Source organism: Podarcis tiliguerta (genome assembly GCF_965153285.1).
Source record: "Podarcis tiliguerta genome assembly, chromosome: Z".
Taxonomy (NCBI): domain Eukaryota; kingdom Metazoa; phylum Chordata; class Lepidosauria; order Squamata; family Lacertidae; genus Podarcis; species Podarcis tiliguerta.
In genome coordinates, this window is record NC_139553.1 from 1,975,125 (window position 1) to 2,002,933 (window position 27,809).

Below are 27,809 nucleotides of genomic sequence, written 5' to 3' on the forward strand. Positions count from 1 at the left end.
ATTTCCTGGGGAGGAATGTGGCCCTTGGCCTGAAAGAGTCTCCCCACTCCTGGACTAGAGATCTTAGCACTTTCAGGAGAATGATTGGATGAAGGGCACGCAAGGCAGTGCTGGATCTTGTCCTCAAGGGCCCACCAACCACACCTGTGCCCCCAGCATTGACCACATTTGAAGTTGATGTATGATAAATGGTTCCCCACCCTAAAGAAAGGAAGCACATGTGTGACTTTTGGAAATGAAATCACTATTTATTCTGACCATTCCCTTCACTCCCAACACCCTCTCCGCCCCATAGCAGAAACACACACTCTCACACACTCACCTGGGTGGAGGTCAAAAGGAAAACACTTTATATCTCCCACAAAAAATTCCCAAACCTATTATTCTAAGGCATATACACCACAGGTTTAAAAGAGATTGAACTGGTTCTGCAATTCTATTGACAAGCTGGAAGGTGTGCAGAGGAGGGCGAAATATGTGATCAAGTGTGTCTTATGAGGAACAGTTGAAGGAGCTGGGTATGTTTAAACTAAACATGTTTAAACTAAAGATCAGGAAGAACTTTCTGAGAGTAAGAGCTGTTGGACAGTGGAATGGTCTCCCACGACCTTGGGGCCCCTTCCAAATCTACAGCTTCATGGTTCTGCAATTCTATATATTCCTCTAGAGATTTTAGGAAATCATGTTTGGGAACAGGCTCCAGGGGATGCCAGATACAACTGGAACCCATGGCATATGATGAAGTAGACATAAATCTGCATATAATGTGTTGTGCTGATTTTTATGTCTAGACAGCTGGGACATTAACAGGACAGGTGTGGCTGGGGAGCTCCCCAACAAATAAAAATCAAAGTTGAAAGCAGGAGGAGCAGGTGATTTGGGCTCTGTGTCATAAGGCAAAATGTCTTGGCACCCAACAACATCCCTGTAATACGTGTTTTACTGCTGCGTGTGATGAGCTTGGAAGAAGAAGGTGGGAAGGAAAGAGGAAGCCGACTGGGCAGAGAACAGGCAGACCACAAAAGGCTTTTCATTTCTCCCAGTAAACTGTACTTTTAATTCTCCTCTCTGAACCTAACCCTCCACAATACATTTCCAGGTGTGTGATGAGCAGGGATGCTGTTCCGTTCTCTCCATTCCTCCCCACCAGCCAGCCATGGTCTACCACCACTCCTTGCCACTTGCCACTGGCTGGACCACAGCCAAGCCAAGGAGCAGCCCCTGCCCTCTGCCCCTGCTGCGGTCCTAGAGCTCATCCAATGGCCCCTTCTCCTTTGCAAGCACAACGGCGTCCTCTCTACCGCCGGGAACCCGGAAGGCCACATAGGGACACCTCTTCACATTGAGACACACCAGTTTCTGGAGTGAGGCCGTGTTCACTAGCTGGAAGCCAGCCTCACCACCAAAGGTGCTGGGCTTCCAGTACTCTGGGGAGCAGATGGGGTTCCCGAAAAGACCCTTCAAGGAGAATGGGGCCCCGATCTCCACCATGCTCTCGCCGAAAATCGAGTTGTGCTGGCTCTTCTCCACCAGCAGACCTGGGTAGAACTCAAGGGCGTCAATGTCTCTGTACAGGGCCTCCAGTTTGGCAGCAGTTTCTTCTTCACCTGAGAGAGGGAGGGAGAGAGAGAGGAAGAACTGAATATGGAAGATTCACAGTGCACAGTTAATCTATGGGACTCCTTCCTGCAGGAGGCAGTAGCAGCCACCACCATGGGTGGCTTTGAAAGAGGATTGCCTTGGCCTCCTCCATGAATTTGTCCAATTAATGGCTCCCAGCCTTGATTGCTCGGCTCTTCCTCCACAACTGGAGAGAGAAATGCTTCCAAATCTCAATTGCTGAAACTACGGGAGGGAAGAGTGGCTCTTGGGGTTGGTTCTGCTTACGGGTTTCCCATTGGCGAATATGGTTGACCACTGTGAGAATGAGATGCTGCGCTAGATGGGCCATGGGCCTGATCCAGCGGGGCTCCTCTTCTGCTCAAAAGTCGGCCGTGATTCTGTATTTCATTTACAGTCATACCTCTTGTTACGTTTGCTTCATGATACGTTCCGCAGCGACCTGGAAGTACCGGAAAAGGTTACTTCCGGGTTTCGCCATTCGCGCATGCGCAAACGCGCAAAATGATGTCGCGCGCATGCGCAGAAGTGGCAAATCGCAACCCACGCATGCGCAGATGCGGGTTGCGTTCCTTTCAGGTTGCAAACATGGCTCTGGAACGGATCCAGTCCGCAACCAGAGGTACCACTGTATTTCAAAAATTATATCTTATTTTCCTTCAAGGAGCTCAAGAAGACACAAGGGCTCTCTTCTTCCCCATGTTATTTTCACAACGGACAGTTTCCCTCTTCCACCTCATCCCCCCACCCCACCCCTGCCCCTCGGCTTTAGGGGGAGACTGCCTCTGAATATGGACTTTCTGCTTAACTGCCCTGGCTCCTTCCCCTCACTGAATTGAGCCTCTAAGGCTAAGTGGTCATCCCTGCAGTGTTGCATCTTGTGGCAGTGAGTTCTGTATGCTGCGGGGTGGGGATGTCTGGCACCTCAGGGTGAAAGGTGAGTGATACATTCAAATATAATAATTAATAAACAGTTCTGAATCTTCCACGTGTCCATTTCAATGAACAACACTGAATTCAAGCACTCTAGGAAAAACAGGCGCTACTCCACGCATACTCTTTCAGAAACCAACATCTCCCTTCACCCCCTACCACCCCCCTCCCCAAATTAAACACTAAACACACACACACACACACTTTTTAGCCTTTTCCTCACAGGGAAACACCATGGCCTTTGCAGGGTGGGGCATCTAAAGTGCCCCGCATGGTGACCCCTCTGGGAGCCCCCTCCCCTCATTCCGGCAGGTTGCCTGCCCTACCTGTCAGCTCCTGGAAGGAGGTGTAGGGCTTCATGCCAAACCTCTTCCGGTATTCGTTGAAGGATTGGAGGCGCAGCAGCCTTGACTCCTCAATGACTCCAGTGGCCACTTTAAGAAGCTGCTTGTGGATGTTCGGTACCCCACCAATCTGAAAAGCCAATGGAGAGGCTTGGTTAGCAGGAGGGGAGGGGCCAAGCCACCTAGGTGGGAGCAGAGCCTGCAGATTTCCCACGCTCCCTCGAGAAGTTCCCGTTTGCATGCAATCATACGTAAGAGGGGTGAAGACTTGTTGGGGTGGTTGGGGGTCAGATCTAGCCTGCAGACCAGCCATTGGGAGGGCAGGGGTCAAAGTCCAAATCCCACTTCTGACACCAAAGTTGCTTCCACAGCTGCAGGACTGAGGCTCTGCTTTTCTACAGTCAGCAGGAAGGGTAATTAAAATGGTGGTTTGCGGCAGCACTTAATATAGCACTGTGATCCCATTAGGTCTCTCCCTGGGACCATGACCCTTCTGTAATGTCTACTCACATGTAAGTCTCCTTCAGTTAAGGGTCCCCTGGAATGTTAATAAGTTCTTTCACTGCAGGCTTTGCCATGTCCTTCCTTTCTGCTCAACAAGGCTGAGGGATTTGTGGTGAATCGCCCCTTGATTAGTCAGTTCCTGTTCCCCATTAGTGGCTTTAATTACCCTTCATTGTTTACTTCTCCCCTCTTCTTTCTTTATGGAGCTATAATTTTCCTTCTCTTAAGGTGCAGCTGATCACAAATCCCTCAGCTGCACTGAACAGGAAACAATAAAATAGCCTGTGAGCAGGAAAACTTTGAATGAGCAGTAACCCTTCAAATCCTCAGCCATGCTGGCCAGGCATTTATATGAAAGCAGCCTTTTATGGGAGGGAGGAGAAGAAAGAGGCCACAAATCAGCACAGCAAAAAACAAAGACAGACAACAACAAATGCACTGTTCAAACCCTTATCCAGACTCTCTGCAACACTGGTTCCCAAGTAGGTGCTATCACCCCCTGGGGAAGGATTACCTAGTGGGGTGCTAAGAGGCAAGAGTGCGATGGAGGTGGGTGCCTCTGAGCATGCAGAGTGTTTACTTACCATTGGCCAGGTTACACCTTCCTTAAGCAAAACACCTTCCTCACTTCATATTTAAAGTTTTACTGCTCCTCTCATTGTCAAATCTGTTTCCTTTGTTCACGTCTGTTCAGCTAATTACTGGCAACAGCTATTTATTTTCTGATAAGTTAGTGACCATGAATCTGTGGTAGGTGAAGAGTGTGTGTGTGTGTGTGTGTGTGTGTGTGTGTGTGTGTGTGTGTGTACAGTGCTGTTTTTCCTTTAAAAAAATGTTTAGGGGTCCTTTTTTTCCTACTCATATTGAAATACTGCCTCTCAATGAGGCCAAACTTAGATTCACAAAGCGTACCCCTGCGTCCCCCAGAAAAAAGCAGTGTGTGTGTGTGTGTATGAATGATTCCTGCTAAGCGATTTTAAACCAGGTATTGGGAAACTGGTTTCACTTCATCAAGCCCATCCGTCACATTGAGAATTTACTGAACAGTGAAATAGTTACTAAAGGTGGTATCTAAGTCTCTTGCTAAGCTGATATCACTGGATCAAGTTCATCAGTTCTGTTGACTTAATTACACTAAATAGTTTTAATTCGCTTTTCAACAAATGTGTGCTTAATTGTCACTGTTTTGAATTTTATTGTGCTGGTTATCTTCCACAGTGGGTCATGTAAACCACTATTCTGAATACAGTCATACCTCGGTTTAAATATGCTTCAGGTTGAGCGTTTTCAGGTTATGCTCTGCGGCGACCCGGAAGTAACGCATTCCGTTACATCCAGGTTTCACCGCTTGCACATGCACAGATGCTAAAAATGATGTCACGTGCATGCGCAGAAGCTGTGAATCACGACCCTTGCACACGCAAATGCGCAGATGCGGGTTGCGTTCGCTTCAGGATGCGAACGGGGCTCCGGAACGGATCCCATTTGCATCCAGAGGTACGACTGTAATACTTTTTATAGGATAGGGGGACACTGGGGCAAGTCTGCAGAACCAGGGGGCAGTGGCCCAGAAAAGCTAGGGAACCACTGATCTATTAGAACTAAAAGCTGACAGTTCCAGCTGGCATGGTACAGGTACTTGAGGTATGCCAGTTCCCTAGGTTTGCTCGCTTTCCCATCCTGGTGGACCAAGAACCATCCTGCTCTTCTAGATTGGCTTGGCCCTTTGGGATGGGTGTGGCCAATGCACCCACCTGCCCAGCTTGCTGCCTGGAGAAGGCATCTACAAGGGCCTCCACTCCATAGTCTATCAGCATAGTGGTGTTGTAGACAAACTGGTTGTAGCTGTACTCTTGATCCTGGATCTTGAAGGTATCTGGCATCAGTGGATGCCAATGGTAGAGCTGGTTGAATTCCACTGCAATGCGGTTCCGGTACTGGAACTGGACTCCAAAGAGGAGTTCTGGGTCGAACTTCAGCTGTAGGAAGTAGCCACTCAGATGCTGGACATAGTCCTCAATGACGATCTTGATCGTCTCACCTGGGAAGAGCAGAGGGAGGGAGTCAACGGGTGAGGATGCAGCGCGTGATCTAAGAACATAAGGATCAGGCCAAAGGGGCCCCATCTAGCCCAGCATCCTGTCCTTCCAGGGGCCACCAGATGCCCAATGGGAATCCAGCAAACAGGATTCAAGAACAGGAGTCTTCTCCCTTCCTGTGGTTTCCAGCTTCTAGTTTTCAGGAGCACTGCTGCTCCTAACTGCAGAGGCAGAGCACAACCATCATAGCTAGAAGCAATTGACAGCAGTCTCCTCCATGAATTTGTCTATCCCATTTTTAAAGCAATCTAGGTTGGTGGCTATCGCTGCCTCCTGTGGTTCCATAGTTTAACTATATGGTGCATGAAGAAGGACTTTGTCTGTCCTGAATCTTCCAACACTCAGCTTCACTGGATGTGCCAGAGTTCTAGTGCTATGCATTCTATCAGGCCAAAAGGCAGGGCATTAATAAATATATTATTATTATTATTATTATGGGGGGGGGAGACTTTTTTCACTCCACTTTCTCCATGCGAGGCCTAACATTGTATACTTCTATTATGTCACTCACCTTCTCTTAAACTAAAAAGCCGCAAACATCTCACCTTGCCAATCCTACCTAAGCCCTGAAGATAATAAAGGCTTGGTGGTCCATTCCACAACAAAGTTTTTAAGATACAAACATCAATCTGCAAGGTGGTATTATCATGCTGGACTTTGGAGCTGTACCAGCTTCTTAATCTGTCCAAACAGGTCAAGAATCCAGGAAATCTGATGCTTATGTGCTTTTTAAAATACTGGTGGTAAAACAAGTCAGCTTCACAGATTTCGCCTCTCTTGTTCCTTTGGTGGTGGACTCCACTGGAGGTTTTTCAACAGAGGTTGGGTGGCCCTCTGTCAGGGATTCTTTAGCTGGGATTCCTGAATTGCAGGGGGTTGGACAATATGATCGGTGTGTGTGTGTTTGCAATATCTTTCCAATGCTACCATTTTACAAGTCTATAATTTTCAAATGCAAATTGTTTCCTCGTTAATTGATGGAGAATGGGTTAGTGTGTGTGTGTGTAGGAAATAACACTGGAAGAACGTTGGCATGGCGCTTGGTTGGAGCACCCCACTGCCCTGCTGCCCTCCCCCACAGCCCTCCCCCCTCACACACCAATAAGAATGAGCCTTGCGGTCTGGAAGAGCTGCTCATCATCCCAGGTGGGGTGAATCTGCTTGAGAAGGTCACAGACGCGGTTGTGCTCGCGGAGCCAAATGGTGGCGTACATCATGAGTCCCGGGAGCAGCCCAAACACCTCCTGGCCCACAGCCAACTGCTTATCCGCGGGGATGTGCTTTGGGTAGATCATGTGCACGGGGGCATCCAGTACCGTCGGGGGATAAATTTCCCCTTTCACCACCTAGGGAGGTGAGAGAGGAAGGGTGCTCATCAGGGTGCATCTCAAACACCTCGCAGGCCCAAGCTATCTGAAATCTGCCCTCCCATACGAACCGGCCCTTCTCTTGGTCCCATCACCCTCATTTGCATGCTTCATAATCTGCCCAGGAAATATTTATTCTGAAGGGGATTAGAGACATTCTAAAACCAGACAAATAAGACACAGGTTTGCCTCCTGTGGCATCGGACAGAGTACCCCACCTGGGATGATGAGCAGGCCAGACTGTTTGCCCATCTAGCCCAGTATTGACTATTTTGATCGACAGCAGCTGTCTAGGGTCATCCTGTTCTGCTCTCCCAAGGCAGTAGGACCATTTATCCTCTTTCATACCTGGTATTTCAACTTCCCGTCTCGGAAGAGCCTCAGTTCATGCTGGCGTTCCAAGTTGTCTCCATATAAATGTCCAAGATCCACCTGCAGAAAAGGTCCAGGTGGTTACAGCTCATGAAACTGTAGCAGCTACTTTGTATTTAGAAATTTTGAAAGCGTGTAAGTACATTAGAAGAGCCCTGAAGCCGGATCAGGCTAGTGGTTTCCAGCAACTGGCATTCGAAGCATCACTGCCTCCAGCTGCAGATATAGAAGAACCTGTTTCTAACTGCTCACATTTATAAACTTCTTAAACGTATGTTTTATATTCTGCATAAACTGCTTAGAGATGTTATTGCTTACCTGGTACTCAAATTCAGGTAACATAAAATAAAGAATTTAAAGCATTGGTGTACAATAAAACAATATAAAAATTAACCCATGTGATTAATTTCTTCCCTGACTGCCCTCCCCCTCCCCCTGCCCCCCAAAGTACTGTATTAGGGTTTAAACCTACTTGGGAACAAGTCACACACCCTGATGGGGAGTGGATTAATTGCCCTTCCCTTGTATTTTTCTGCTCTTGATTCCACCCACCCAACTCAGGGAACAGCTTTTGCTTTTCCAAAAGGACTGCCAGACTTTCAATATTATTTATCTAATGTATTCATATTTTTGGAAGTGAGTGATGTGGGTTTGGGAGGTGAGTCTGGATGATGCCGCGAGTCCCTTCCGATTCTTAGGATCCTGTACCCAGGGAGCGTTAGATTCAAAGAGAGGATCCTACTGCTGAACTAGCCAGAGAAGTTTCTTTGTAAGACGATGGCCTTGGCTGGCCCCTGCAGTGTCCTCATCCGCATCCCAAAAGGATGGGCTCCATTGCAAGAGCTACAATGAAGGGATGAGGCCCTCCAGGCTGATGGGCCGGTCTTTCCTCTCCCTCCTCACCTGGCTGCTAGGTTGGAGAACAAGAGCCAGGGTGGTGTGTGGGAGCCGAGATGAAAAAAGCAGGCTGGAAGCTGGAGACCCAGAGACACGCTTGCTCTGTGCTGGATCCCTAAACTCATTGGGATGTTAATGCTGTGAGTCTCTCCATCTTACGCTCAGGTTGTATAGATGTGTGAATAAAACTACATACAGTCATACCTCGGGTCGAAGTAGCTTCAGGTTGAACGTTTTCGGGTTGCGCTCTGTGGTGACCCGGAAGTAACGGAACGCAGACGCTCAAAATGACGTTACACGCATGCGCGGAAGTGGCAAATCGCGACCCGTGCATGCACAGATGCAGGCTGCGTTTGCTGCAGGATGTGAATGGGGCTCCGGAACGGATCCCGTTCGCATCCAGAGGTACCACTGTATCCTAAAGACACCGCAATTTCCGATGACCTTCGTCTCAAGGAAACTGCTGCTGTCCAGGGTTGTAAAGACTGCGGAGAGAATAATTGGGTGCCCTCTTCCCACCTTGGATCAAATCTACGCTTCCAGGTGTCACAAGAAAGCTGCAGAGATAGCGCAGGATAGTGCGCACCCCGGAAATAATCTCTTCCAGCTTCTGCCATCTGGAAGAAGGTCCAGGGTTATAAAGACCAGGACTAGCCGTCTGAGAAAGTTTCTATCCAAATGCGATTTTGGTTTTAAACGCAGTGTAACGTAGTCTCTATGGGAGTATATTGTATTTAATTATGGGGTATCAGAGTTTTTAGGGGGCTAACCAGGCTGGGATAGCTCGGATAGCAGGCTTGTTGGGTTTTGAATGTTTTATGTAGATTTGTCAATTTTGTTGTTCTGTATGGGACAATGACAATAAAGATTATCGTATCGTATCAAGCCTACCCAGTTGAGATAATTCCAAACTGCTTTAGTGTTTTAACTTTTGTATGTTTTAAAGTACTGTTGTAATTTTGTCTTGATTTGTTTGTTTGTTTGTTTTATCTTTTTGCAAGCCACTTTGTGGTTCTTTTTTTTTTTTAAGAAATCAAGCGGTGCATATCAATGTTGTACTGGGGGGGGGGGACCACCTTTGAGGGTCACTCCATGCCCTTATTTCTGCAGCAGGAGACCCAGGATGAGGCTTTGAAGGCCCCCAGGACTTAGCATGCTAGGGTTCTGCTCACCCCATGGCCTAGAGCCCTGGTGAAGCCGTGGCCCATCTTCCCAGATGTCTTGAAGAATTGGTGAGTGAAGTGTTGGGCGAAGAACGCAAACATCAGGTTTGTCCCCTGGGGGTCCGGGTGGAACTTCTTGCGCAGGAAAAACTCTTCAGCTACCAGCTGCGCATCAGGAAGCTGTGGCGGACCTGCAAGGGAGGAACGAAAAACCAATTCCAAGGTTGCCCCTCTGGCGTGTGGCTAAGAGTTCATCTCTCCTGTCCATTTATTGAATAGAATCATAGAGCAGCTGAGTTGGAAGAGACCCCAATGGCCATTTAATCCAATTCTCTGCAGTGCTGGAGTCACAGCTAAAGCTGCAAGACCACTGTAGCCAAGGCAGGGGGCTCAGGTGTGCCCTTATAGGAAACACCACCAATAGTAATAATAATAATAATAATAATAATAATAATAATAATAATAATAATAATAATTTATTTATACCCTGCCACTCTGGGCGGCTTCCAACAAAATATTAAAATACAATAGTCTATTAAACATTAAATGCTTCCCTAAACAGGTCTGCCTTCAGGTACACACCAGTCGCTCATGGGACTCATCTTTTCTAACTTTCGAAAATCAAAATTGAAGTGGTTAAAGGTGGTAGTAAACAGCTGCAGAATTGAGTGGTGGCTTTCATATGTGAATGGACCACTACAAAGACTCCCATCCAAGCAACTCAAAGACAGGCTTTTCAATGGAGTTCACATCAAGGTTTAGTACCTCTGGCTGGAAGGTACACACAGCAGGAGAGCAAATAGGAACACACCCCCATCAACCAGAGGGGGAGTTTTGATGTGCATGGACTCCAATTCATTTAAGAAACAGGCCATAAAATCAGACCCACAAGTCTGTACTTAGGAGATCCACCAACTTTAGCTGGGCCAGTTGTCAAATTGTTGGAGTACAGAGCTAAAGGCACCTTTGCTTTGTTTTCTGAAGCCACACTTTCCTTCTGACAACGGGAGCAGTCACTTTGGTTGATAAGTATTCTCACAAGCTTTCTTCAATATCCTCAAAAGGTGCCCAGAATGATATGAAGGCCATGTTCACACAGTACGTTTAAAGCGCTATGACACCACTTTAAACAGTTGTGGCTTCCCACAAAGGCTTATGGGAACTGTTAATTTGTTAAGGGTGGTGAAGGTCATTAGGAGATTCCCTGTTTTCCTCACAGATGTACTACTATTCCCAGAACTCTGGATGAAGAGGGATTGATTATTAAGCCACTCTGGGAGTTGTAGCTCTGCAAGAGAGATAACAACTTTTCTCAATCCATTTTCTTGCATAATTTTGTGAGAGAGCCAGGATAGTATCGGGGTTAGTGTACTGGACTACAACCTGGGAGGCCAGGATTCAAATCCCCACTCAGCTATGAAGTTCACTGGGTGCGACCTTGCGCTGGTCACAGTCTCTCAGCCTGACCTACCTCACAGGAGATTAAATTAGGAGAGGGAGAACCATGGAAGCCAGCTTGAGTGCCTTGGAGAAAAAGCTGGGACAGAAATGCAAGAAATACATTTTCTATTCTATCATGTCACCTTTTGTCTAAACCAGGGGTCAGCAAACTTTTTCAGCAGGGGGCCAGCCCACTGTCCCTCAGACCTTGTGGGGGGCCAGACTATATTTTGAAAAAATAAATAATGAACGAATTCCTATGCCTCACAAATAACCCAAAGATGCATTTTAAATAAAAGCACACATTCTACTCATGTAAAAACATGCTGATCCCCGGACGGTCCACAGGCTGGATTTAGGAGGGATTGGGCAGGATCCAGCCCCCAGGCCTTAGTTTGCCTACTCATGGTCTAAACTAAAAAGTCCCAAACACTGCAACCTTTCCTTGCAGGAGAATCATAGTGTCCCCTTGATCATCTGGGCTGCCCTTTTCTGAATCTTGCCCAACCCTGAAACATCCTTTTCTGAGGTGAGGCGACTGAGACTGATAGTAGAACAGACACTCTCAGAACTTTCTAGTGAGGAAACCTCCTCCACAGCAGGCAGTGGCCTCTCCTGGATGGAAATATTCAGGCAGCAAGGATGCTGCAGTTGTAATATCCTGAGTTGCAGACGGAAGCATAGAATTGTAGAGTTGGAAGGGTCCCAAAGGGTCATCTAGTCCAACCCCCTGCAATGTGGAAATCACATGACAGATGACCAGCCAAGCTCTGTTCAAAAACAAGACAGAGTCCACAACCTCCCTAGAGAGTCTGCTCCACTGCTGAACAGCTCTTATTGTGAGAAAGTCCTTCCCGATGTTGAATCGGAATCTCCTTTCTTGTAACTTGAAGCCGTTGGTTCCAGAGAGGCAGAAAGCAAGCTTGCACCCTCTTCCATGTGACAGCCCTTCAGGTATTTGAAGATGGCTATCATATTTCCTTTCAGTCTCCTCTTCTCCAAGCTAAACATATCCAATTCCTTCAACCATTCCTCATAAGGCTTGGTTTGTAGGTCTTGCTCGCACTGTGCATTGGGTCAGGCTAGACAATTTGAAAGAGCCCCTTCCAAACTCTTCAGTTCTGTGCCTGTTATTGAACCTATCACTGACGAGACAAATAAATAAACAAACCCTCGCCCTGAGCTGCGTCCCCTCCCTAATAACACAGCCCTCCTTGCCAGCCCACACTTAGATGCTATCAACAGAAACTCTCACACTACACCACTTTCATCTCTCGGAAAAGTTAAGCCATGTGACACAGCTGTGAAGGCAGGAATGGACTTGATACGGAGCAGATTTCGCTAATGCTATCTCGAGAGAAAAGTTAAGCTGAGGTGCGGAGGAGGCCCTGCTGAGCTGCACCCACCTTTGGTTCCCATTGGCGTGGGGCAGTCGGTGGGCACCGGTGGGAGCACCCTAGTGAAATAGCTGACATTGGCGTAGGACTCCCAGCTGATGTAGCCATGGGCGGAATTGTACGTGGGTGGACTGGGGATGAGATTGGCTCGGACTGCAGAGAAAGAGAAGAGTACAAAATAAACCTCCATGGAACACTGGCCAGCTGACACCTTCCTCCACAGTGATGCTCTTGGGCAGGGGTGGGGAAGGTTTACCTCACCTGGGCCGGTTCACTCCAGAGGAGATCCCTCCGTGGCCCGCGATTTCCAGCGTCTGTGTCTGCGCAGACACGGTTTGCGGCGCCATGGAAGCGAGTCCCCGCGCCGTGCTGTGCCGGTTTAGCGCAGTGCGTGGGGACTCGCCGAGCGGACGGCTCAGTTCGGGAGTGGCTCATGAGCCGGTTAAACGACCCCCATGGGCTGCTTGTGGCCAATGGGCCTTAGGCTGCCGACCCCTGCTCTTAGGGATCTCCCATTCGTTGCCAGTGTGGCTTGTTCTGTAGAGCATGAAATCTCCAGATCCCTGCGGTAAACTGGCACGCTGGATCCATTCACAAGAGCCCTCTGCCCTCCTGCGGTTTCTGGCAAATGATATTTGGAATGATTGCTGCCTCCAAATGTGCAGAGCAAAGCCATTTTGGCTGGGAGCCATCACTGCCTCCTGTAGGAGTGAATCGGCCAAATGGATTGTGTCCTCCATGCTAATTAGTGGGGAACCTGGGTGAACTGCTGGAAGCATCAATAGGATATGGATCCTTCTTGCCAAGACCTCAGGATTCCTGGGATAATTCCCTGGCCCCCTTGCGCAATAATGCTCAAAAGCTCACTTTTGGGAGGTAAGAGTTGTTTGTTTGCTGGTCATAGAGACTGCCCCCCCCCATCACCCTAAGTCCCGCTCTCAATCTACTGCTCTTCACTTACTCGTCAGCACCAAACGCATCAAAGTGTCCCGGATGAAGGTGTTGTTGACAATGGTCCAGAACCACTGGAAGTGGGTCAGGATGAAATGATAGAAGGCTGGGCTCGGCTTCAGGGCATCGCGCAACCGCGTCCAGAACTCCGCTGGGAAAGAAAACACAAATATTGTATAATCATAGAGTTAGAAGATGATGAAGAAGAAGAAGAAGAAAAAGAGTTTGGATTTGATATCCCACTTTATCACTACCCTAAGGAGTCTCAAAGCGGCTAACCATCTGCTTTCACAACAAACACTCTGTGAGGCGAGTGGGGCTGAGAGACTTCAGAGAAGTGTGACTGGCCCAAGGTCACCCAGCAGCTGCATGTGGAGGAGCGGAGACGCGAACCCAGTTCACCAGATTACGAGTCCACCGCTCTTAACCACTACACCACCCTGACTCTCCGCTACACCACACTGGAAGGGACCTAAAGAGTCATATACAGTGGTGCCTTGCAAGACGAAATTAATTCGTTCTGCGAGTTTTTTCGTCTTGTGAATTTTTTCATCTTGCGAAGCACCACTGTGTATTGACGGTTTCCCATAGGAATGCATTGGCGGTTTTAAAAAAAAGGCGCAAGACGTTTCGTCTTGCGAAGCAAGCCCATAGGGAAATCCGTCTTGCGAAGCAACTCAGAAAACGAAAAACTCTTTCATCTTGCGAGTTTTTCGTCTTCCGAGGCATTCGTCTTGCGAGGTACCACTGTACTCCAATCCTCTGCAATTCAGGAATTACAGCTAAAAAATCCCTGCTCATCCTGAATCCTGTTGTTCCCACAGCCTCCATCCAGATGTGCCCAGAAAGCAGGCAGGCACAGCAGGCAGGCAACCCCCCTCCTCTCCTGTTGCTTGGCCCCAGCACCTGGTATTTGGAGGTAGACTGCCACTAGACTTGGAGACTTCCTTCTTAGCTATCAGGGGCAAAGTATTTGCTTTTCATGCATGGTTCAGTCCCCAATGACTTCTCCAGGTAGGGCAGGGAATTTCCTCCTGGACAGCCTGTCAGTGTTGACAACGCTAAGCTGGATGGACCGGAGGTCTGACTCAGTATGATGCTGCTCCCTTTGTTCCTATCAGAATGTCGCCAGAGGAGCCCGGATGGATAATGCCAAAGCTCAGCCCACCCAATCCAGCATCTAGTTTTCCATGACAGCCAAGCAGATTATCTCTGGGAAGCCTAACAAATGGAGGCACTGAAGCAACGTGCCTCAACTGGTATTCGCAGATAGATTGCCTCTGAACATGGAGGTTCCCACCCTTTCTATCCATAATCCCTGGCTTTCTTCTGGCCCACGAAGGACCAGTCTGGATAGTTGGCCTTGGTGAAGATTTGACGTTTTCATCCCCAAAAAGGTTTTTGATTTGAGTTTCTACTGAAATGAGGCTGCATTTTAATGTTGTATTTTAATCTTGTTTTTAAGTTGTATTTTAATCAATTGTTTTTACACCTGGTGTTAGCCGCCCTGAGCCCGGCCTTGGCTGGGGAGGGCGGGGTATAAATAAAAATTTTTATGATTATGATTAATGGCTAATAGCTATCAACAGCTAACCACAAAATTGCCTTACTCTACATGTGCCCACACGGGACGCGGGTGGCGCTGTGGGTAAAAGCCTCAGCACCTAGGGCTTGCCAATCAAAAGGTTGGCGGTTCGAATCCCCGTGGCGGGGTGCGCTCCCGTTGTTCGGTCCCAGCGCCTGCCAACCTAGCAGTTCGAAAGCACTCCCGGGTGCAAGTAGATAAATAGGGACCGCTTACTAGCGGGAAGGTAAACGGCGTTTCCGTGTGCGGCTCTGGCTCGCCAGAGCAGCGATGTCACGCTGGCCACGTGTCCCGGAAGTGTCTCCGGACAGCGCTGGCCCCCGGCTCTTGAGTGAGATGGGCGCACAATCCTAGAGTCTGTCAAGACTGCCCCGTACGGGCAGGGGTACCTTTACCTTTACATGTGCCCACTCAACTGCTTCGATCAGCATAAGTGGCACTGGCTACAGATAATAGCCAGTGTGTGTGTGTGTGTGTGTGTGTGTGAGAGAGAGAGAGAGAGAGAGAGCTGAACTAAAAAAGAAGACTGGGAGCTGGAGACACAGAGACCTGCTTGCTTTGTGCTGGATCTAAGCAAGATATGCTGGATCTAAGCAAGATATGCTGGGGTAATGATGAGCATAGACAGCTCAGGCTGTCTATGGGTGTAAATAAATCACAGACCCTGAAGACCCCACAGTCTCCAGTGACCTTACTTCCAAGGAAACCAAAGCCTGGGTGAGATCCCGGAACCCTGGAGCCTCTCACCACTCAGAGACTGAGGTGGCGGGTAATGGTAGAACAGCGACAACAAGAAGGTTCTCCATGATAAGCAGTTTTTCCCACCGTTTCTGTACCCTTCAGCATCTGGAATCTGCTTATTTATCCACCCTTACACCATTGCCCCTGTTGCAGAAAGGCCACGGGGATACTCACGCAGAGAGCAGTTTGTGCCAAAGTAGCCGGTCCGGGTGCAATCGCATTCGTAGCCCTCTGTGCCAACCCGGACACACACGCCCTTGTGTTGGCATGGGAAATAGCAGCATGGATTCACTGTGTGGGGCAGGAGGGGCGGGGAGAGAAAACAAATTATTGTCACTTTTTATTTATTAAAAATGCTCTTCATAAAAAGATCGTAACAGCTTGCAAACAATTGCACCCAAAAACCATACAGCAAAAACTACATAAAACAATCAAAATCAGGAATCAAGGAATCAACTATTGTGGAAAGATGTGTTCTTTGCCAAGCATAGGCAAGGATAGATAGCATAGGCTTGGCAAAATTGAAGAGTTTTCAGCAGGCGTTTAAATGTTGAAACGAAAGGTGCCTGCTGAGTCTCTAGTGGCAGAGCGTTCCATAAGACTGGGCTGGTAAGACTACAGTGGTGCCCCGCAAGACAAATGCCTCGCAAGATGGAAAACCCACAAGACGAAAGGGTTTTCCGTTTGCAGAGGCGCTTCGCAAGACGAATTTCCCTATGGGCTTGCTTCGCAAGACGAAAATTGACGAAAATTTTCGGGGTTTTTTTTGCTCCAAAACCCCTTTTTCTGAATCGCTAAGCTGCTAAAAGCATTTTAGCAGCAAAACCGCTAATCCCTTAAGCCTTAAAAAGCCGTTTTTAGCCCTTAAACTGCCAATAGCGCTAATAGCGCTAATCCGCTAATGGGCTTGCTTCGCAAGACGAAAAAACCGCAAGACGAAAAGACTCGCGGAACGGATTCTTTTCATCTTGCGAGGCACCACTGTATAGGCCCAGCTGCTTGTTGCTGTCAAATGAGTCTTGTCATCTTGTCCCTGCAGATGATCTGAGTGATCAAGGTGAGATACAAGCAGGACTTGTGCACTCTGAAAACTTGTACACTCTTGTACTATCTTTTGTGAATGCAACAAAAGCTCATACAAATAACAAACTTAGTTGGTCTCTAAGGTGCTACGGGAAGGAATTTTTTAATTTTGTTTCGACTCCAAAAACAGTGAATCTAGATGATGCAGCACTGCTCTTAACAGAAAATGTTCACTCTCAGTATAAGTACCGCTCTAAGGGCACTTTTTTCCAGTTGGAACTCACCAGAACTCAGTTCTGCCACCTCTCAGGTGGGTGCCATTGCCATTATAAGAGAACAAGGGAGGTGTTCATGGTGAGTTCCGGCACCTCTTTTTCTAGAAAAATAGAAGTGGCTGTAATGATAAGTATGGCAGACATATTCTTCTCGCTTCTCACAGTGACATGTCCAAATTATGCAGCATATTGATATTTGAGTATTCATTACTTGGACAGTCCTACTGTAAGCTTCCCTGAGCCATGTTTGATTCTCTCGTTCATAATATTCTTCATAAGTCTATTGGTTTCAAGAGATTTATTTATTGTTGATTTGATACTGTGCAGTATACAAGCATCTAGCACACAATATGGAATCTCTGGCATGTAAAATTAGATGGCCAACAGTTTATCACTCCATCTGCTATGCGGTGACAGGCCAGCCCCACCAGGCCAACTCTCCCTCAGCTGCCATCTTGGGGGCAGCTATTCCGTCAGACTGCCTGAGTGGGGTGGGCAGATGGGAAGCAGGCCAAGCAACTCCTACCCCTGAATTGTTTCAGCTGGCTATTATAGAAACTGTTATACTCAGAAGCAAATTCCAATGGGTTCAATAGGCTAACTCCCAATTAAGTGTGTACAGGGATTGTATTCGAAGGCAAGTGATTCCATTCGCAAATGAAAAGAACAGCAAAGAGAAAATACGATTTACGAACAGAGATCTACATATAACTGTGCAAAACACCACAATTACTCTACATTAGAACTGGCTCTGTATTACTTTTAAGTTCTGCCTACCTATCAAGACACTATGAAGAGGCATCAAGCTTCATAAAAAGGGACCAGTGTTTTCAAATGAACTGACCTCTTCTTCAAGCCAGATGTTGATTTACAAAGAAAGTCAGGATCCCTTGAGACCACTGGCTTTTTTAGGGATCTCCTGCAATATGTCACTGACACAATAACCATGGGCTGTCCACCCAACGTTCCACTTTCTGTGATGATTCCCCCAATGCATAAGAAGAGACTCAAGGCTGGATCGGGCCAGTGGCTCATCTAGTCCAGCATCCTGCTCTCACAGTGGTCAACCAGATGTCCCAGTGGGAAGTCCGCAAGCAGGATCTCAGCCCAAGCCCCCCCCCTCCTCCTGTGGCTTCCAGCAATCATTCAGAAGCATTTTTGCCTCTGACCATAGAGGCAAAGCCCAGCCACCAGGGCTAGTAGTGTTACCAGAAAATAGGGGAGGGGTGCCTTTTGATGGCCAAACTCCCCAAGTTCGTTACTGGTCAGAGATTAATGAGCTGAAGCAGAAATCCAGTGAAAGCAAAGCTGATCTTTTATGATCTGTTGCAAGAGTCCCCCCCCTTTTGTCAGGAGGTGAAGGACCCAGAAACAAGAAAAACCACTCTTTTTAAAGGTTTGCCTTTCAGCATGGAAAAGAACAAAATCAGAAATACATCACACCTAATATGGGGTTACAATGGCTCAGGTAGGTCAAGGCATGGTATTCCTAAAGATTTAGCAAGTTTCTTGTGGTTCCAGACACAGTTTTACACAAAGCATTTGCATTTGATGAAGACAACCAGGATGCTCAGCAGACCTTCCCTATGCAGAACATCTGAGCAAACAATGGCAGATTCAGGAACTTCCCCTGATGGTTATCTGCCTACCTTATCTCTGGCTAGGGGAATCATGGGGGATTTTCCAGAATGCAATGAGGCAAGAATACATTGTTCCATGGGGAAACTCAGGTGAAAGTATATGGCATAAATATACACTTATTTTCATGTATATCCTGGGGATATTCAGTTTAGGAATAAAAAATGGTTTCAGGTTGGTCTTCCTGTGCTGATCTATGTACGTGCTTGGTTGATACATTTATGAACATTTAACATATACCTAAGACCTTAAAGGGTTAGGGACGCGGGTGGCGCTGTGGGTTAAACCACAGAGCCCAGGACTTGCCAATTAGAAGGTCGGCGGTTCAAATCCCCACGACGGGGTGAGCTCCCATTGCTCGGTCCCTGCTCCTGCCAACCTAGCAGTTCCAAAGCACCTCAAAGTGCAAGTAGATAAATAGGTACCACTCCGGCGGGAAGGTAAACGGCGTTTCCGTGCGCTGCTCTGGTTCGCCAGAAGTGGCTTAGTCATGCTGGCTACATGACCCGGAAGCTGTACGCCGGCTTCCTCAGCCAGTAAAGCGAGATGAGCGCTGCAACCCTAGAGTCAGCCACGACTGGACCTAATGGTCAGGGGTCCCTTTACCTTTACCTTTAAGACCTTAAAATTCTTATCACAGTGGCACACAACAGATATACTGTATAGAGAAAGGAAAAGGGGGTAGGATATGCAATGGGCATTTTTCTGGTAACAGTAGCCATTGTTAGCCTTCTCCTTCTCCATGAATTTGTTCAATCCTCTTTTAAGGTATGGGGCCATCACTGTCCCCTGTGGAAGCAAGTGCCAAAGTTTTAACTTCCTTTTATTTAACAGGACTTCCTTTTATTCCTCCTGAATCTTCCTGGTGTTTGTCTACAACTGCGATGCTCAGAGGGTGTGGAGGTTTGTCCAGAGTTCTCTGGCCAGCTTGGGAAAACATATGTGCTGGATTTTAGTTGAGCTCAGGGTCATATCTGATGTCACCCAGCTTCCGCTGTTTGGCCAAGTTAGACATGGTTGTCCTTGGCTGGACTGGGCTTGAAGAAGGTTGCCTTGCCTTGTAGCAAAGTTAGGCAACTGAAGAAGCAAGGGGTTTCCCATCACAAATCAACCCTGCTGGCAAGGGATCCAGGCCCCATGCTTTTTTATAGCCCCATTAAACAGAGTGCTGAGATAAGGAAGCAATCTGAGCTAAACAAACAAAGGGGTAGACGTGGCCCAGAGCACAGGAGCAGAAAGCGTAGATGATGAAATACTACCTTCCAGGCAGACTCCACCCCACCGCTGTAGCCAAACTCCTGCACCACATCCTCTGGAAATGGATCAGGGGCTAGCAGCATACACTGGGAGGAACCAGCAGCTCCCCCAAGCCTCTGGGTTATCCCAGAACCTATGCATCTAGAAGTTTGAAGGGGAGCAGCCTTCAGTGTGGCCAGGCTCCTTGCTCTTCTTGCCTCTGTTACTGCCTCTACTGTCAGACCTTAAGATGGTAATCTCCTTACGGCAGGAACCTGCCTTTTCCACTGACCTTGCTGCTAACATAAGAACATTAAAAGGACCTGCTGGATCAGGCTTGTCTAGTCCAGCATCCTGGTATCACACTGGCTAACCAGGTGCCCCAGTGGGAGACAAGCAAGCAGAAGTCAAGCGCAAGAGTGCTCTCCTGACCACGATTTCCAGCAACTGGGACTCAGGAGCATTGCTGTCTCAAACTGTGGAGGCAGGGCATAGCCATTGTGGCTAGGAGCCATTGATAGCTCTCTCCTCCTCCATGGATTTGTCCAATCCTCTCTTAGAACCCTCCAAGATGGTGGCCATCGCTGCCTCCTGGGGGAAGGAAGGAGTTCCCTGGTTTTTAGCTCTGTGCTGCATGGAGAAGGACTTTTAAAAACCCGCCCTGAATCTTCCTACAGTAAGCTTCATTGGACGCCCATGAATTCCAAGTATTATGCGAGAGGGAGAAAAAGTTTTCTCTGTCCACTCTCCATGCCATGCATAATTTTATGAACTTCTATCATGCCACCTCTTACAACTAATCCAGAACGCGGCAGCCAGACTGGTGACTGGGAGCGGCCGCCGAGACCACATAACACCGGTCCTGAAAGACCTACACTGGCTCCCAGTACATTTCCGAGCACAATTCAAAGTGTTAGTGCTGACCTTGAAAGCCCTAAATGGCCTCGGTCCAGTATACATGAAGGAGCGTCTCCACCCCCATCGTTCCGCCCGGACACTGAGGTCCAGCACCGAGGGCCTTCTGGCGGTTCCCTCATTGCGAGAAGCAAAGCTACAGGGAACCAGGCAGAGGGCCTTCTTGGTGGTGGTGTCTGCCCTGTGGAACACCCTCCAACCAGATGTCAAAGAGAAAAACAACTACCTGACATTTAGAAGACATCTGAAGGCAGCCCTGTTCAGGGAAGCTTTTAATGTGTGACATTTTAATGTATTTTTCATCTTTGTTGGAAGCCGCCCAGAGTGGCTGGGGAAACCCAGCTAGGTGGGTGGGGTACAAATAAATTCTTATTCTTATTCTTATTCTTATTCTTATTCTTATTCTTATTCTTATTCTTATTACACACCTTTTCTCTAAACCCAAATGTCCCAAACTCTGCAACCTTTCTTCATAGGGAAATCGCTCCAACCCCTGGACCATTTTGCTTGCGCTTTTGCTGCCCACGGAAGTGTGGGCTGGGAAAGCTGAGGATGATGGGAATTGTAGCTGCAAGGCACCAGGTTTGGCATGGGGTAAACGTAAAGGTAAAGGACCCCCTGACCATTAGGTCCAGTCGTGGATGACTCTGGGGTTGTGGCGCTTATCTCGCTTTATTGGCCAAGGGAGCCGGCGTACAGCTTCTGGGTCATGTGGCCAGCAGGACTAAGCCGCTTCTGCCGAACCAGAGCAGCGCACGGAAACACCATTTACCTTCCCACCGGAGCGATACCTATTTATCTACTTGCACTTTGATGTGCTTTCAAACTGCTAGGTGGGCAGGATGAATCAAATAATTAACCCACACACCCACACACCCCACAACATAATAGAAAACTCTCCCTGCTGCTTCTCTGCCTCAGCAGCTGCTCCAAGCCCACCTCCTTAACTCTGCCAGTAGACCACTCCAATGTGTGACAGAACAATTGAATAATTCCCCTTGGAGAGATGCTGAAAAACTACCTGCTTCTGGGAAGAGGCTGCTTACTGTGTCTCTGAACAAGTTGCTGCGCTGGGCTGGTGCCGGCCCCCAATCTGCAACTCCTGCATAAGCACAGATGAGTAAAGCTATTGCAGTCATCAGAGATGAGGGGAATTTGGGGATCGGATGATAGCAGATTTCCACACCTTTGGAGGCTTTAAGCAAATGAGGCTGCCCCTAGCACAATGTAGGGCTTGTCTTTCTCCGGGCCACCTAACCACGCAAAGGAAATTTAGAAGCACACGGGATCTCTTTACAAAAGAAAGGGGCCTGGTGCTGGATTTTCATTGCAAATTGGCCATTGCAAGAGGGTGTGGCAGGAGGGGGAAAAGAGAAAACGAGGCAATTGATGAAGGAACCATTTCTACACAGACCCTTTGCCTTTTTCCCCCCAAGTGCTCAGGATAATTTTAAAAGCATGCAGCCAAGTTGAGCCAAAAAGCCCAAATTATCAGCATTAGAAGATTAGGACAGATGACCCTGACGGCTAGCTGATAACCTCTCAGTTACAGCCAAGAATCTCTGCCTGTTTTCAATCTGGTCAGAGAACTAGATACAAACTAGGGCAGGTATCTCCAGTCACTTCAGACCCAGGATCCAAACAAGCAGAAGTCCTAGGTCCAATTCCTGGCATCTCCAGGTAGGGTTGAGAGAGGCTTCCTGCCTAAAATCCTTAAAATCCTTAAAAGTCCTTTGTCGCTCAGGGCCCTCGTACTTGCGGGACCACCCCTCCTGGTCTGCCCCGCAGAGGACCTTAAGGTCCATGAATAACCATAGTTTAGAGGTCCCGGACCCTTGCTTTCTGCATAAAGCCCCCAGGCAGGCCACAAAGGCAACAGCCCCTCTACTACTGTTTGGTATCCTCACTTATACATCCCCTAAACATGGGGTGTTTGGGTTTTTTTAATTACCATGTCCTCGTAACCATAAACTTTGTCTGTCCCTAGTCCTTCTTGGTGTCTCGTCACGGCCCCACCCTGGCCAATCCACATCAAGAGCCAGGACCTCTGAGCCAACGGAATGACATTAGCACCCACAGCTGCACAGCAGCTGTTGTGGCTTGTCTTTTTCTTGACATGCCAAACAGGGATGCAGCTGTAGTTTGTAAGCTTAAATTAATAGGACGCTGGAGAATGCTGTGTTTATACGAGATGGGGAAGAACTAAACAAACCCAGTAAATGGAGCTGGAGAAGATCCTTGCATCTTCAGAGATAATGAGTGGCTAATGTAATAAAACAACAGCTGATGCCCCTGAGCTCTTGCTAAGCGCTGAAGTAACACCCCCCCCCCCCCGGGGCACAGGCCTGGGCCGTGTGTATGGCGGTCCTGGGCTGCCCAGACATCTACAAGACCCCCCTCTGGGCCTTGCTGATGTAGTCTAAAGGAAAGCAGAGCAATAGGTTTGGCACCAGATTGGCTGCAAGAGCTGAAGAACCCCACTCTGGATTTGTCTCGGGTTTCGTTTTCCTATGAGAGACGTACTCAATCTATAATTGAATCATTGAATTGTAGAGTTTGAAGGGGCTTGAGGGGCCACCTAGTCCTAACCCCCTCATCTCTTTGGTCTGTGAGTCCCTCCATCATGGGAGATAGTTGGAGCCTTAGCCTTGCCTAAGGCATGATCCAGCTGCTGTACTGAGCTGCTGAGCTGTTGCTCATAAATGAAGTTATCAAGGCTCCGGCTGCTTCCTGGACCCAAGGCAAGGTTTCCTCATGCAGTGAGCATTTCCTCTTGGGACTGATTACACAGAGGCAAGGGAAAGCTGAGTGTAGTCAAACTCTGGACTTTAAGAAAGCTGGTTTCAAAAAACTTCTGGGCAAGATCCCATTATTAGAAATGGGAGTCCATGATGGACGGGAGTTTCTTAAAGGTGGGGTGTTTAAGGCACAATCACAAACAGTTCCAACAAGAAAGAAAAGTGGGAGGTACCTAAAGGAACTGGCGTGGCTGCGTAAGGATCTTACAGATGAGTCAAGCTTTAAAAGCGACATTGATTGTTATTTATCTTTCATGTATTTTCTTTTACATCTTGTGATTTACATGGAAATTATTCTATTTGGTTGTGTACTTTTTGATGTTTTATTTATTGTTTGACTATTTCTGCTATGTTTGTAATTCCTTTTTTTCCCATGTTGTGAGCTGCCTAGAGCATGGTTTGGAGTAGGGGTCAGCAACCTTTTTCACCCATGGGCCAGTCCACCATCCCTCAGACCATGTGATGGGCTGGACTATATGGGGGGGGGGGATGAACAAATTCCTATGCCCCACAAATAACCCAGAGATGCATTTTAAATAAAAGGACACATTCTACTCATGTAAAAACACGCTGATTCCTGGACCATCCACAGGCCAGATTGAGAAGGCGATTGGGCCGGATCCGGCCCCCGGGACTTAGGTTGCCTACCCCTGGTTTGGACTATGGAAAGGAGACAAGAAAAAATGATGTATCTATGTTTGTTTGTATGTATGTTTATGTATGTATTAGGGTTGCCATATTTCATAAATTGAAAATCCGAACACAAATGTTGTTGAGTTTTTTTGAGGGGTGGGGGCAAAGTTGTTGAGCTTTATTATTTTGTTGTTGTTATTGACTGCATCAACAGAAATAGTGTCCAGTTCTGCAGGATATTGACAAACTGTGAAGAGGAGGACAACCAAGATGGTCAAGGGTCTGGAAACTAACCTTATGAGGACCAGTTGAAGGAGCAAGGTATGTTTAGCCTTGAAAAGAGGAGACTGAGAAGAGATGTGATAGCCACCTTCACATATCTTAAGGGCTGTCACATGGAAGAGGGAGCAAACTTCTTTTCTTCCGCTCTGGAGGGTAGGACTCAATGGATTCAAGTTATAAGAAAGGAGATTCTGACTAAACATTCAGAATGATTTTCTGATGCTAAGAGCTGTTTGACATCAGACCAGCTTAAAAGGTGCTGGACTCTCCTTCCCTGGAAGTTTTGATACAAAGGCCGGATGGCCACTTGTCAGGGATTATTTAGCTGTGATTCCAGAATTGCAGGGGTTGAACTAGATGGCCCTTCAGGGCCCTTCCAAGTCTACAATTCCATGGGTCTTTGAGCACCCATTCCAAATGCATGGGCTACTAAGTGTTGCCAGAAGTGGTCCTGAACCTTCCATAAGCAGACTAAAAACTTGGTAGAAACCTTAAAACCTTTTAAACAGTATGGTGAGCTTAGGAAAAAACCCAGTATTTCAGTGCTATGAGTTTTGGCATCTCAGATTTAATAAAACAGAAGGAATAATTATACATTATTAAAGCACAAAGCTCAGAACTGTGAGTTTGGTGCTTCACAGGATACAATGCCTTAGCTACATCCCAGCTGGACTACTGTAGCACACTCCATGTGGGGCTGCCTTTGCAAAGTGTTTGGAAGTTTTCAGCCGGTCCAAGATGCTGTTGTCAGACTGCTGACTGAGGCCTGGTTATGGAAAGAATGTTATTCCCCTGTTAAAAAAACAATATCACTGGTGACCAATCCATTTCTGGGCATCAGAGTGCTGGTTATGACCTATAAGGCCCTACATGGCTTGGCCCTAGGCTACCTGGATAATTGTATCTCTCTGTCTGAACCTGCCGAGGTGCTAAGATCACCTGTCCACAGCTGGTGGTGACATGAGAGAGGGCCTTTTCTGCAGTTGCTCCCAGATTGTGAGACCCCTCCCAAGAGAGATTAGGATGACTCCCTTCTTCTTATTAAACTTTTGTTGGGCAGGCTAAGACTTTCCTATTCAGGACAGGGCTTTGGAAACGAAGGTGGAGGTGATGGCGGCCAGTGGGCTACTGTCAGGGCAAACTGTACTCGCCAGAGTGGTGCATGCTCTGGTTATCTCCCGCTTGGACTACTGCAATGCGCTCTACGTGGGGCTACCTTTGAAGGTGACCCGGAAACTACAACTAATCCAGAATGCGGCAGCTAGACTGGTGACTGGGACCGGCCGCCGAGACCACATAACACTGGTCTCGAAAGACCTACATTGGCTCCCAGTACGTTTCCGAGCACAATTCAAAGTGTTGGTGCTGACCTTTAAAGCCCTAAATGGCCTCAGTCCAGTATATCTGAAGGAGCGTCTCCACCCCCATTGTTCTGCCTGGACACTGAGGTCCAGCTCTGAGGGCCTTCTGGTGGTTCCCTCACTGCGAGAGGCCAAGTTACAGGGAACCAGGCAGAGAGCCTTCTTGGTAGTGGCACCCACCCTGTGGAACGCCCTCCCATCAGATGTCAAAGCGATAAACAACTACCTGACATTCAGAAGACATCTGAAGGCAGCCCTATTCAGGGAAGTTTTTAATATGTGACATTTTAGTGTATTTTTCATCTTTGTTGGAAGCCGCCCAGAGTGGCTGGGGAAACTCAGCCAGATGGGCGGGGTACAAATAATAAATTATTATTATTATTATTATTATTATTATTATTATTATTATTATGCCGGTTTTAACAGTTGTGCAGAAGAGAGTGTCTTCACCTGCTGAAACCTACAGTTCTTCTCCACAGCTATCAATCATACAGGAACCCTGGCTCCATCACTGCTGACTGGCCACCCTCAGGACAGATAAAGAGGAATGAGATTCACATGGTGCTTAACAGTTGATGGTAAGAGTCTCAAAAATGCAGCTCTAGACCAACTGGCGGCCAAGGACTCTTCCCGAACATGCACTCCTCTTGCTCTGTGAGATCCCAAGCCCTTACTGGCTCCAGTCCCAGTTTCCTGACTGGGTGGAGAACAGCCTCTCCTGGAGAGGTCAAGCAGAGAGCATCGCAAAGACAGGGAGAAAGTATGTACTGTAATTCCGAGGGGGTTTGTATTTTTATTTATTTTTTTGGAAGCACACAAATCCTTCTTCCTTTTTACCAGCAAATATCTCTTTTCTCAGGGACGCGGGTGGCACTGTGGGTTAAACCACAGAGCCTAGGGCTTGCAGATCAGAAGGTCGGCGGTTCGAATCCCCGCAATGACGGGGTGAGCTCCCATTGCTCGGTCCCTGCTCCTGCCAACCTAGCAGTTTGAAAGCACGTCAAAGTGCAAGTAGATAAATAGGTACCGCTCCGGTGGGAAGGTAAACGGTGTTTCCGTGCGCTGCTCTGGTTCACCAGAGGCAGCTTAGTCATGCTGGCCACATGACCCGGAAGCTGTACGCCGGCTCCTTTGGCCAATAAAGCGAGATGAGCGCCGCAACCCCAGAGCCGGCCACAACTGGACCTAATGGTCAGGGGTCCCTTTACCTATCTCTTTTCCCAGTGAGAAACGTGGGTGTTCTTTTATGGTTTGCATGTCTTCATGGGTACTTGTTGAAAAGCAACTTAACATATGTGAAATATAGAAAGATAAAGATGGTCACAATTAATAAATGTTAATAATTCTGTTCATAATTCTCCTGAACTGGAACGGTCCTTCCTACATTCCTCTAACAATCGAGTCTGCTGAGCATTTCATAGAATCACAGAATCGCAGAATTGGAAGGGACCTTAAGGGTCATCTAGTCCAACCCCCCTGTAATGAAGTCACAGCTAAGGAGTCTGTGACTGACGGCCAATTCCACCTCTGCTTTAAAACCTTCATTGAAAAGGGGTCCCCCAGCTTACGAGGGAGTCCATTCCCCTGCAGACAGCTCTTACCATTGGAACATGCTTCTGAATCTACAACGGTCAGAATCAACTTTGAATTCCTTTTTTTGTATCCTACCCTCTGGAGCAGCATAAAACAGGCTAGTTCCATCTTCCATGTGGCAGCCCTTCCGATATATATGAAGATGGCTGTCCTATCACCTCTCAGTCTCCTCTTCTCCAGGCTAAACATCCCCAGCTCCCTTCACTGTTCCTCATAAGGCTTGCTTTCCAGATCCATTATCATATTGGTTGCCCTCCAGAAAGACTTTTGTGGGATCCTTTCCCACAAAGCTTTGTGAATGCTCACACACCCTCCTGGCACCAGTCTCTAAAGGGAATGTCCTCTGGAAGTCCTGGCTTCGTTCAGCTGTGGTGATGAATTACACTTGGCAACCCCAGGGAATGTGAGGTGGGGATGGAGGGGCATGAGCATACATGCCCTTCCCACCTGAGGCTGCGCATGGACAGGCGTCATGGGACAAGAGTCATTCCCTGGCAAGTGCAGACCTGGTGGCGCCCATCCTCTTCCCATGATGTTGCCTCCTGCTTTTGGAATAGGCATCCACCACTGGATGCCAGAAGTTACCTCCAGAACAGCTCAGCTGCAGGATCAGACCAGAGATCCATGCGGCTTAGAGTAGCC

At 47.8% G+C, this 27,809-nt stretch overlaps 1 protein-coding gene across 2 annotated transcripts in view; it reads right to left on the reverse strand.

The window, feature by feature from the left end:
• Positions 1–223: 223 nt before the first annotated feature.
• PTGS1 (prostaglandin-endoperoxide synthase 1) overlaps positions 224–27,809 on the reverse strand; it is a 45,790-nt gene continuing 18,204 nt past the window's right edge. Inside the window, exons 3-11 of one of the 2 annotated variants that reach the window (XM_083423088.1) lie at positions 15,588–15,704; positions 13,098–13,238; positions 12,146–12,289; positions 9,309–9,490; positions 7,216–7,299; positions 6,600–6,846; positions 5,156–5,442; positions 2,880–3,027; positions 224–1,607 (exon numbers count right to left, since the gene is read on the reverse strand). In XM_083423088.1, the coding sequence (XP_083279214.1) occupies positions 1,246–1,607; positions 2,880–3,027; positions 5,156–5,442; positions 6,600–6,846; positions 7,216–7,299; positions 9,309–9,490; positions 12,146–12,289; positions 13,098–13,238; positions 15,588–15,704 (1,712 nt within the window). In that variant the 3' untranslated portion in view covers positions 224–1,245. The remainder of the gene's footprint in view (positions 1,608–2,879; positions 3,028–5,155; positions 5,443–6,599; positions 6,847–7,215; positions 7,300–9,308; positions 9,491–12,145; positions 12,290–13,097; positions 13,239–15,587; positions 15,705–27,809) is intronic. The other variant, XM_083423089.1, reaches the window with a different exon arrangement.